General features: G+C 39.8%; 1 protein-coding gene across 1 annotated transcript in view; it reads left to right on the top strand.

Annotated features, from left to right (window-relative positions):
• Nucleotides 1-9,451: 9,451 nt before the first annotated feature.
• The window catches only part of EPHX4 (epoxide hydrolase 4), a 29,655-nt gene continuing 26,895 nt past the window's right edge, over nt 9,452-12,211 (top strand). Inside the window, exons 1-2 of the mRNA XM_058538506.1 lie at nt 9,452-9,835; nt 12,101-12,186. Of these exons, the coding sequence (XP_058394489.1) occupies nt 9,605-9,835; nt 12,101-12,186 (317 nt within the window). The 5' untranslated portion in view covers nt 9,452-9,604. The remainder of the gene's footprint in view (nt 9,836-12,100; nt 12,187-12,211) is intronic.

Consider the following 12,211-nt stretch of genomic DNA (forward strand, 5'->3'; position numbering starts at 1 on the left):
GCAGCTGTATTTGTAATAGCCAAAAACTAGAAATAACCCAGATGTCATATAATAGGCGAATGGTTAAACAAATTGTCATATACATACACTGTGGAATAAAAAGGAATGAACTATTGATACATTCAATAACTAGAATTTTTAGAGAATTATGCTGAGTGAAAAAAAAAACAATCCCAAAAGGTTACATACTATGATTTCATCTATATAATATTTTTGAAATGACAAAATTTTGGTAACAGAAAACAGATTAGTGGTTGCCAGAGGTTAGGGACAAGGTATGGGTGTGGTTATAAAAGGGCAACATGAGGGATCCTTGTGGTGATGGAACCGTTGTGTATTCTTTTTGTGTGTGTGTGAGGAAGATCAGCCCTGTGCTAACATCTGCCAATCCTTTTTTTTTTCTTCTTTTTTTTTTTTTGCTGAGGAAGACTGGCCCTGGGCTAACATCCGTGCCCATCTTCCTCCACTCTATATGGGATGCCGCCACAGCGTGGCTCGCCAAGCGATGCGTCGGTGCGTGCCCGGGATCTGAACCGGCGAACCCCAGGCCGCCACAGCAGAGTGTGCATACTTAACCACTTGCACCACTGGGCCGGCCCCGTTGTGTATTCTTGACTTCGGTGGTGGGCACACAAAGCCATATATATGACAAAATTATAGATAAAGTATAAAGTACACTGGATAAAGTGTACATAGGTTCTCTATTATTTTTCTGATGACTGTATATAAATTTACAATTATCTCATTAAAAAATTCAATTTAAAAAGGTAATACTCAAAACTAAAAAAAAAGTGTACTAAACTTATTGGGGTAATCATTTCACAATATACACATATATCAAATCATTATGTTGTATGCTTAAAACTAATGCAATGTTATATGTCAATTATATCTCAGTTTTCAAAAATTCGGGAATTCAGGCTTCCACTTAGGATCTAGAAAGCTGAAAAAGCATTTGTCCCGCCATAACAACAAATTAAAAAGCCAGAAAATTCTTTAAATTCACAATTTTTCTTAAATTAATCTGAGGGTTGAGGTTGCAGGGTAACCAAATAAGCTAAAATCTAAGAAAAGGCAGTTGTATCAAGGGAGAGACAAGACATAAAACACTGGCTTACCTGAGGCAGATACCACCAAAGGCTATATAATCTGTTAACCAAAAAAAAAAAAAATTATCTAAAAGTTGTAACAAATTGCTAGAGGCTGGATGTGGGCTAGCTTGAGAATAAGGAACCTATGGGAGTACAACAGAAATTTGTAACAGGCTCTTCTCCACAGACCTCATCAATACTTAACAAGAAAGACTTGGGGACAGACTGAGGGTTCTGAGAAAGCCATCCTCTTGATGTAGGCTTGGAAGAGAACAGCAGCAGATATAGGAAAAGCACAAAGGTGCCCCGGCCCCAGATCCCTCTCTCCTATCTTCCCTAAGGAATGCAAGACTTAAGCTTCTAGGGGAAGGAAATGGAAATAAACCCTCTAATCCTGAGAGAGGGGCAGGAAATACATTGTGGGTCCAGACCATTAAAAATACCTTGTCACTGGGGGCAGGGAAAGATCACTGAAAATGTCCCACCCCGATATCCAAGGACATAGTGCCTGCTTGTGAGACTGAATTAAGACAGCAGAGAATGCCCCTCTCCCCTCTATACTTCCTACCACCAGGGTAATAAGTATTCGGTAGTAAGTAAAAACAGTCTATTGCTAACAGAGGAGCAAGAGCACGGAGAAAGACTGTTTCTGTAACACTAAGCATAAAGAAAGACTTAGGGCCCAGCCCCATGGCCAAGTGGTTAAAGTTCTGCGTGCTCTGCTTTGATGGCCTGGGTTTGCTGGTTTGGATCCTGGGCGCGGACCTACTCTGCTTACCAGCCATGCTGTGGCAGTATCCACCATACAAAATAGAGGAAGACTGGCATGGATGTTAGCTCAGGGCTAATCTTCCTCAAGCAAAAAACAACAACAACAACAAAAAAAAAACTTAAAGATAAGCATGTAGCAGATATTGAGAAAAATTCACTGGCAAACTAGTCTCCACCCTAAACACATGGTAACACTAGAGAAATTTGAAATCTGTGGTGTGCTAAGCATAACCATAGCAACAATAAAATCCAAATCCAGCTCAACTCCTGACTAGATTGACTCAACCTCCACACTAAAGACCTAACAAAAAAAAAAATGTGCCAATTTCCAGGCATAAATATATATATCTTTGTCTCTATTGTCTTACACAAAATGTCTTTCAACAAAAAATTATGAGGCATGCAAAGAAGCAAGGAAGAAAAAAAAAAAAAAATCTCACTGTCAAGGGACAAAGCAATCAATAGAAACAGACTTAAAGATGACACATAGTTGGAAGTATCAGAGAATTTAAAATGATTATGATTATTAAAAGCTCTAGAGGAAAAATGGACAGTGTGTGATCAGATGGGTAATTTCAACAGCGAAATGAAAACTATAAGAAAAATCAAATGGAAATGCTGGAAAAATGAAAAACATGGTAACAGAAATGAAGAATGCTTTTGATGGGCTCAGCAGTAGAATCAACACAGCCAAGGAAAGAATCAGTGAACCTAAATATAGATCAAAAGAAATTACCCAAACAAAAAAGCAAAGAACACAAACAGTGAGATGTGGTGGAACCAAGAGAACAGAGCATCCAAAAGCTGCAGTGCAATATTAAAGTCTAACATATGTCTAATTGGAATCTCAGAAAGAGAAGAGAGAGAGAATGGGACCAGAGAAATATTTGAAGAGACAATAACTGGAAATTCTCCAAAATTAATATGTATTGGAAAATACCTCCAGTTTTTCCTTCTCCTGAGTAGGGAAAAATCCTCAAGAAGAAAGTTCTTCTTTCTGTGTGTCTCCTCCATAGACTACTCACATAGAACACTTCACTTCTGGTCACAAAATGTGTGGGGGGTTTTCCCCCACCAAGCAATTCTCTGTGACACCATCTAAGTGTCCTAACATTTAACTCAGTTCTGACACTACCTGGAGATAGTATCAGATCTCACAGGCTAAGGGCTCAGTCCCACAAGACTGTTCCCTATTTCAGATGCCAATCACAAGCCTTAGGTTCCCAGGTTACCCACAACTTCCGTCCAACTTGGACAAATCAGAGGTTCCCATGACCTCCTCTACCTTGGATTCAATTATTTGCTAGAGCAGCTCACAGAACTCAAGGAAACACTTACTTATGTTTACCAGTTTATTAAAGGATATGATAAAGGATACAGGTGAACAGCCAGATGATAAGATACATATGGTGAGGTCGGGAGCTCACATGAGGTGAGCTCCTGAGCACAGGAGCTTCTGTCCCCGTGGAGTTGGGGTGCATCACCCTCCTGGTACCTGGATGTGTTCACCCACCTGTAAGCTCCCTGAGCCCCAAACTATTGTGTTTTTTATGGAGGCCTCCTCACATAGGCATGGTCAATTATTAGCTCCATTTCCAGCCCCTCTCCCCTCTGCAAGAGTGGGAAATGAGGCTCAAAATTCCAAGCTTCTAATCATGGCTTGGTCTTTCTGGTGACTAGCCCCCATCCGGGAGCCATCCAGGATCCCACTCATTAGAACAAAAGATGCTCCTGGTGCTCTTATCACTAGGAATTTACAAGGATTTCAGGAGTCCTGTGTCAGGAACAGGTCAAAGTCCAAATATTAGAACAAGAGATGCTCCTAGTGCTTTTCTCACTTAGGAAATTACAAGGGTTTCAGGAGCTCTGTGCCAGGAACCAGGGGCAGAGACCAATATATATTTTCTTTTTTTATTTTATTTATTTATTTGAGGTAACATTGGTTTATAACATCATATAAATTTCAGGCGTACATCACTATATTTCGATTCCTGTGTAGACTACATCATGTTCACAACCCAAAGTGGTAATTACCATCCATCACCATACATATGTGCTCTTTTACTCCTTTCAGCCTCCCCCCCCCCCCGCCCCTGGTAACCACCAACCTAATCTGTGCATCTGTGTGTGTGTTTGTTGTTTTATCTTCCACATATGAATGAAATCATATGGTATTTGGCTTTCTACGTCTGACTTGTTTCCTTAGCATAGTGCCCTCAAGGTCTATTTATGTTGTCACAAATGGCAAGATTTCATCTTTTTTATGGCTGAGTAATATTCCATTCAATATATATTCTCTATTATAATGACAGGTACAAAACCATAAATTCAAGAGGCTCAGAGAATCCTAAGCAAGATAAATACCAAAAAAAAAACACAAAATCCCACACACTTAGGTATATCATTTAAACTGCTGAAGCCGAAGACAGAAATCTTGAGGCACCCAAAGAAAAAAAGACATTAAATACAGAGGAACAAAGATAAGAATTCAGCAGACTTCTCATCAGAAACTGTAAAAGCCATAAGACAATGGAATGACATCTTTAAAGTTCTAAAATGAAAATCTTTTCAACCTAGACTTCTATAGCCACTGGAAATATTTTCAAAATTGGAGGAGAAATAAATACTTTTTCAAACAAGCAAAAACTGAAAGGATTTATTGCCAGCAGACCTGTACTACAAGGAAAAGAAGTTCTTCTAGTAGAGGGAATATGATAGCAGACAGAAACTTCTATCTATACAATGAATGAAGAACACTGGGAATGGAATAAATGGATGTAGTTATGAAATTCACTTTTTCTTCTCTATAAGTGCTCCAAAAGATAATTGACTGTCTAAAGCAAAATCAGTAGCACTGATAGATCTAAAAAGAGAAATAGACAAATCCACCATTACAGACAGATTTCAATATTCTTCTCTCGGCAATCGATAGAACAAGTAGAAAATCAGTAAGGATCTAACAACATTGCCAAACAACTTTACCTAATTGACATATATACCACACTCTAGTTAACAACAGCAGAATACACTTTTCAAATGCAGTTGGAACATTCACCAAAATAGACCATATTGAGGGACATAAAGCAAACCTTGACAAATTTAAAAGAATAGGTAGTTTAGAAGGTAAACTCTTGGACCATACCAGATTTAAACTAGAAATGAACAACAAAAAGATATTTGCAAAATCCCCCAAAATAGTTGGAAATTAAGCATTTCTAAATAATCCGTGGTAAAAGAAATCACAAAAAGAATTAGAAAATACTTTGAATTGTATGAAAATGAAAACACAACATATTAAAATTTGTGGGATGCAGTAAAAGCAGTGTTTAGAGAAAAATTTTTAGCATTAAATGCTTATATTAAAAGAGAAGAAAGGTCTCAAATTAATCATTTTAAGCTTCTACCTTAAGAAACTAGAAAAATAAAAGCAAATTAAACTTAAATCAAGTGGAAGGAAATAAGAAAGCAGAAATCAATGAAATTAAAAACAAAAAAATAGAGAAAAAAATCAATAAAACCAAAAGCTGTTTCTTTTTTAAAAAGACAATCAGATTGATAAACCCCTAGGCAGACTTACAAAGAAAAAGGGAAGACAAAAATTACAAATGTCAAGCATGAAAGGGAGAACATTACAGGCCCACAGACATTCAAGAGATAATAAGGACGTATTATGAAGAACTATATGGCCATAAATTCAACAATTTATATGAAATGGATAAAATTCTTAAAAGACATAAACTACCAAAGAAGAAATAGGTCACCTTAAAAGTCCTATGACTATTAAATAAATTGAATTGTATTTTTAAACCCTAAAAAAAGAATAAAAAACCCAGCTCCAAGCCTAGATGGCTTTTTTGGAGAATTCTACTGAACATTTAAGGAAGAAATAATACCAATTCTATACAAATTCTTCCAGAATATATAAGAAGAGCAAATATAAATGCAAAAATCAGCAACTAAGTATTAGCAAATTGATTTTAGCAATATATTAAAAAAATAATACTTTGTGACCAAATTGGGTTTATTGTAGGAATGAAAGGCTGGTTCAACATTCAAAAAATTTTATATGCAGTTAACCATATCAATAGATTAAAGAGGAAAAAGTATGAATATCTCAAGAGAAGCAAAAAGTTCTCTGACACAATTCAACCTCCATTTATGAAAACAAAATCTCAGAAACTAGAAATAGAAAGGAACTTCCTCAACATGATAAATGGCATCTAAAAATTCTTCAGCTAACATTATGCTTAATAGTGAAAGACTGAATGCTTTCCCCTTAAGATTGGGAACAAGGGATATTCATTCTCACTACTCCTACTCAATATTGTATTGGAGGTTCTAGCCAATGCAATAAGGCTAGAAAAAGACATAAAAGGCAAACATATTGGAAAGGAAGAAACAAAACTGTCTCTATTCACAGATGACATGATTATCTATAAAGAAAAATCTCAAAGAGTCTTTCAAAAAGCTACTACAACTAATAAGTGAGTTTAGCAAGGTCTCAGTATCCAAGACAAAAAACAAAAATCTATCATGCTTCTACATACTAGCAATAAGCAACCGGAAATTGAAAAAAGTAGCATTTACAATATAATATAAAAAAGAAATAATTAGGTATAAATCTTACTAAATATATGCAATATGTGTATGCTTAAAACTATGAAAAAGTGATGAAAGAAATCAAAGAAGATCTAAATAAATGGAGAGATATATCATGTTCATGAATTGGACAACTAAAGTTTGTTAAAATATTAGTTCTCTCCAAATTCATTAATAGATTCAATGCATTCCTAGCAACAATTTTTGCCAAAATTAACAAACTAACACTAAAATTTGTATGAAAAAGTAAACTAATTAGAGCAGCCAAAATAATTTTGATAAAGAAAAACAAAGTTGAAGGACTCATAGTACTTGAATTCCAGACTTACTACACTACCTTCAATAGTCATGACAAGTGTGGTATTGGAGAAATATGGACATATAGGTCAATGAAACAGACTAGAGGGTCCAGAAATAGTCCCACATGTAAACTGATTTTCAACAAAGGTGCAATAAGAAGAATATTCTTTTCAACAAATGGTGCCAAAACAATTGGATATCCACATGCAAAACATAAACGTCAACCCATACTTTGCACTCTATGCAAAAATTAACTTAAAATGGGTCATAGACTTAAATATAAAACATAAAACTATAAAACTTCTAGAAGAAAACATAGGGGGAAAAATTCCTTGTTACCTTGAGTGAGGCAAAGATTTCTTATATACAAGACCAAAAGTACCAATCCACAAAAGAAAAAAGTGATAAATTGAATGGCATCAATATTAAGAAATTCTGCGCTTCTAAAGTCTCTTTTATAAGAATGAAAAGAAAAGACATAGAATGGGAAAATATTTGCAAATCACATTATGCATGATAAAGGATTTGTATCCAAAATATACCAAGAACTCTCAAATTCAATAGTAAGAAAACAAGCAACCGAATTTTTAAAAAATCAGTAAAAGATTTGGACAGATGCTTTGTCAGAGAAGAATGTATTTGAGTGGCACACAAGTACGTAAATTTATCCAACATTTTTAGTGATTAGGGAAAAGTAAATTAAAAATTTTTTTTTTTTTTACAGTGGTCTTAACATTTTATTTTGCATGGTTACACAGTCTGAATGACTAGCTGGCAATACACGCAGTTTTCCTCTTCAAGATGGTGTTAGTGTTGCTATAGGGCCAAAAGTCCTCACTGACAAAGAAATTACACTAATGAAACAAAATCAAGACCGGTGTGCTGGTACCCCAGATCACAAAGTGGCTCTAAGCAAGCCATTCCCCCACCTCTCACAGCAAAGAGAATCAAGAGCTAAAAATACCTTTAAAAAAATCAAATGGCGCCTGTAACACGCTCTTGTATAAAGGTCAAGCTTGTAAATTATTGACCCATGGTGCTCAAAAATGAGAGAATTAAATATACGGCTAAAATCTGGTGACTCTTCTCACTTCCTCTTCTTCGTGGAATATAGTCTTTCTTCAAGTGTGACCGGGACAATCCCTTGACATTCTTTTACTTCCTGGGTCAGAGGGAGTTTTACAACATTTGGTCTAATCACATCAATGTCTCGAGACAAGTACTCCATTATGCTTTCAACAGTTGTTGGTGGTGCATAAAAATCCACCAAGAAATACATTTGCAGCAAAAGAAAAAAGTCCTCAAATCAATGATCTCAGCTTCCAACCTCCTCTGCTGTGCTGCTGGCTGTGGGCAAAGATCTTATAAGGAAGTGCTCATTTCCCCAGGTTTTCCAGGTTTCTCACTATCCCCCCTCTGTCCATCAGGGCTTCTATCGTACGTTTCAAAGCAGCAGCAGTCTCTGGACGCTGCATGGCTTTCAGGATCAAAGCCAGCTAGTAGCGGGGCATGCCCGAAAACTCCGCACGCGGCTCTGGACCCAGCCGGCTCTTGCGACACCGCAGGGGCGGGGACCTCAGGACCTCAGGACCCCAGGACCTCAGGGGCTGCTGGACCGGAAGGCTCCCTGGCGGCGAAAGCAACTAAATTAAAATTTTAATGATACCATTACACACCTCTTAGAACGCCTAAAGTTAAAAAGATTTTTTTGACAATACCAAGTGCTTGCAAGAATACGACCTCACCATAACTCTCACACATTGCTGATGTGAATATGGAATTGCACAGCCATTTTGGAAACAAGTTTGGCAGTTTCACATAAAGTTAAATGCACACTTACCATCTGACCCAGTAATCCCACTTCTAAGTATTTACTCAAGTGAAATGAAAACTTATGTTTACACGAAAAACTTTACATAAGGGGCTTTATTCATAACAATCAAAAACTGGAAAATACTCAGATGTTCCTTAACTGACGAACGGATAGACAATTATGGTACATCCATTCAATGAAACACTAATAAGCAATAAAAAAGAAACAATATATGTAACAGCATAGTTGAATCTCAGATGCATTATGCTATATGAAAGAAGCCAGAAACAAAAAAGTTACATACTACATGATTCCATTTATACAATATTTTTGTAACGGGAAAATTTAGAGAGACAGAAAACAGACCAGAGGTTTCCAGAGGCTTGACTTCACAACCAGGGAGGCCTAGCAGGGCTGATAACGATTCTGAAGCTAGTTGCGTAATTCCAACCCCTTTAGAAGATTGTTAGGGATGAGTAAAGTAATAATGTCTGTTATGTAGTGTGAAAATCGCTTACTTTCCCCCTCCACGCACCCTGTAATTCTATGACCCAGAAAAAGGCCTAATGAAATTCCAACAGTTAACGGCAATGGGAAGATTTGAACACTGGCCAAAATAAGAGTGGCGCTTCCTTCCACAGTACCTAGGATGCTTTGGGAAAGTCTCACCTTCATTTTCCCCCACAGTTTAGCAATTTTGAAATGGGATTTCACTCTCTGCGGAGGAAGGCTGGGTCTCTACCCTTGCCCAGTCCTGGGCGGACCTCGCAGCGCAGGGGTCTGCCTGGCGGCGCCCCGGCGCTGGGCGCCGCGGCCCCCGAGCGCGCACCGTGAGCGCGGGAGCCCGCCGCTGGGACACCGGACGCGGGCCGGGCGCGGCCGCCCAGGGGCCGGCGGGGAGGCGCGCGCGGAGCGGGCGACGGCGAACGGGCTGGCGGGCCTGACGCGCCGCCACGCTCGCTGCATCGCTCCGGAGCCCGAGTGAGCGCCGCTGCTCCCCGCGGCCCCGAAGGGCCGCCGCCGCCGCCCGATGGCGGGGCTGCGGGATTGCCTGCCCTGCCTGATGGTCAGGATCCGGTCCCTGCTCTTCTGGTCCCTGGTCTACTGCTATTGCGGGCTCTGCGCCTCCATCTACCTGCTCAAACTTTTGTGGAGCATCGGCAAGGGACCCGCGCAGACCTTCCGGCGGGTTCCCCGGGAACACCCTCCCGCGTGCTTGAACGACCCCTCGTTGGGTACCCACTGCTACGTGCGGATCAAGGTGAAGGCCGGCGCGGGCCCGGCGGTTTCGGGAGGGAACGTGACGGCCGTGAGAGCAGAGAGCGCCGGGCCGCTCCTTTCCTGACGCCCGGCCCAGCGTCCCCTAGTGTTCCCGGGGCTCGCAGGGCGCGCGGCGGGGACCGGGAAGATGCCAAGGGGAGGCAAGAGGGGCGAGGTGTGGCGGGAGAGAGGTCGGGACTGTGTGTGTCTTTACGTTCCCTGTTTGGCGTGTGTGTGTGTGTGTGTGTGTGTGTGTGTGTGTGTGTGTGTGTGTGTGTGAGAGAGAGAGAGAGAGAGAGAGAGAGAGAGAGAAGGTTATGTGGAGTTTCTCTAATCAGGGTCCTATTATGTTACTGTCCCCCCCTCCTCCACCACCACAACAACCCAGAATAATTCCGCTCCCTTTCCTAATGGAAGGGGAGGCTGCTCTCCTGTCACCTTTTTGCCCTTTAGAGCTCAGATAAGCTGTAGAGAATTATTCCTGCTGGCGCCCTACTGTCTCAGGAGGCTGTCCTTGCCCAAATTTTAGAGATTGGAGGAGTAAATAAAGTCATTGGATATCAGGAGTTTATTCCGATCAACAGAATGGAGCATTCACAGATGACCTAGGCAGCATGAAACAATAAATAAATGGAGTATGTTTGTGGGGAAGGAAGCAGACTTATGAAGTCAGAGACCAAAGGCTTGAAATGAAAAGTAAATGTCAACCATGCATGCAGACTCCATGCTTGTCCCAAGCCTCCTCACGACCCACGGATATTCTATTTCCTGAGGCTCCAGGTGGTGAAGGGAAATGGCCCCTGTGATGCTCTCTACAGTCTGACTCACAGACCTTTCAAAACGAGCCTCACATGAGGGGATATTTACGTCACCAAGCCCCGGATTCCTATTAGGAGCTAGATTGTCTAGCAGCTGGAGTTCAGAAGATCAAGGAGTATGTCCTTCTTACCCTTATTCAGCCTGGGGTTGATATGAGAATTAAATGAGTTAATATTTGTAAAACAAAAGAAAATAAAATGAAAAACTTAGAACAGTATCTGGCACATAGTAAGTGCAGTAAAGTATTTGTTCGCTAAATCCAATCAAGTGCCTACAGCATTTCATCTTCCAAGACTCACCACAGATAAAAGAAGTTACTGAACTTCTAGGAAGGGATTCTGCAATTGAGGGCAGAGTCACATTTATCTTCATCAAACCTGAAGAGGAAAAGCAGTGTAAGAATCATCCGGGATTCCTTTCTGCTGACTCTGGTCACCTAAAGAGTTTCCCCAGAGACACAGAACCAAGGAGTGGAAAGAATATTGTCCTGGGAGGTAGGACAAGATGGGGGCTCTAGTCACAGCCCTGCCCTCAGCCATCTTTATGACCTGTGTTAACATCTTTGTGCCTCAGTTTCTAAATCTGCAAAAATGATGGGGTTGAATTAGATGACCTTTAAGATTTTTTCACATCTGAAAACCCAATTGCTTGGGTTACCTGATATAAAACCCAGTCTCCATGCTCAGCTTTTGGTTCTTGGTTTCTTTCCTCATTTCTTTCTGAGTTTTTGTTTTTCTTTCTTGCCTTTTTCTCCACTTTCCTCTCTTCGGTTAGCTTCGTGCTTGCTGTATTCCTGTCTCACTTCCATGCTTTTTATTTTCCTTGGGCGGTCTTGTCTCCCGCATGCAGAGTGAAGTCTCATGCACTCAGAGCATTCTGCTGTTAGGAATACACTGACATGACAGGAGAAGCAGGCAGCAAGGGGAACTGTACATACAACTCTCAACTTAAAATAATAATGTGGGAAGGAGAGAACTAAGAATAAGGAAAGGAGGTGTGAATTATATAACTGATGGCACAGCTCTTGATGGGCAAGCTGAGAAATGTACATGACTAGGCGTAAACATGACAGGAATATAAATTCAGATCGGAATTATTTCCATGTCCTGCAGAATTTGAATGAGATGAAATGTGACACATCAGCAAGATGAAAGTCACAAATTGTGACATTGTATCAGAAGGTCATAATATAAAAATTGACCTTGTAAGTAGAATGAGAAGAAAGGTACTATAAAGGGAGTATTGACAAAAGTGAATCTGTCAATTTACCCTATTGATAAATCATGGAGTTTTTTCTTTTTGAAAATTAATGTTTATTTTATTTCTTGATATTAAAAATAATGCAAGTGAGGCTTTTTTTTTAATGAAATGGAAATACTAAATGTGCTACTTTGACAATTAGCACAAAACATCACTAAAATTCCATGCTCTCTGTTTTCTACTGCAGGATTCAGGGTTAAGATTTCATTATGTTGCTGCTGGAGAAAGAGGCAAACCACTAATGCTGCTGCTTCATGGATTTCCAGAATTCTGGTAAACTTATGGACTAACTTTTTTT

The sequence above is a fragment of the Diceros bicornis genome, chromosome 4 (genome assembly GCF_020826845.1).
Source record: "Diceros bicornis minor isolate mBicDic1 chromosome 4, mDicBic1.mat.cur, whole genome shotgun sequence".
Taxonomy (NCBI): Eukaryota; Metazoa; Chordata; class Mammalia; order Perissodactyla; family Rhinocerotidae; genus Diceros; species Diceros bicornis.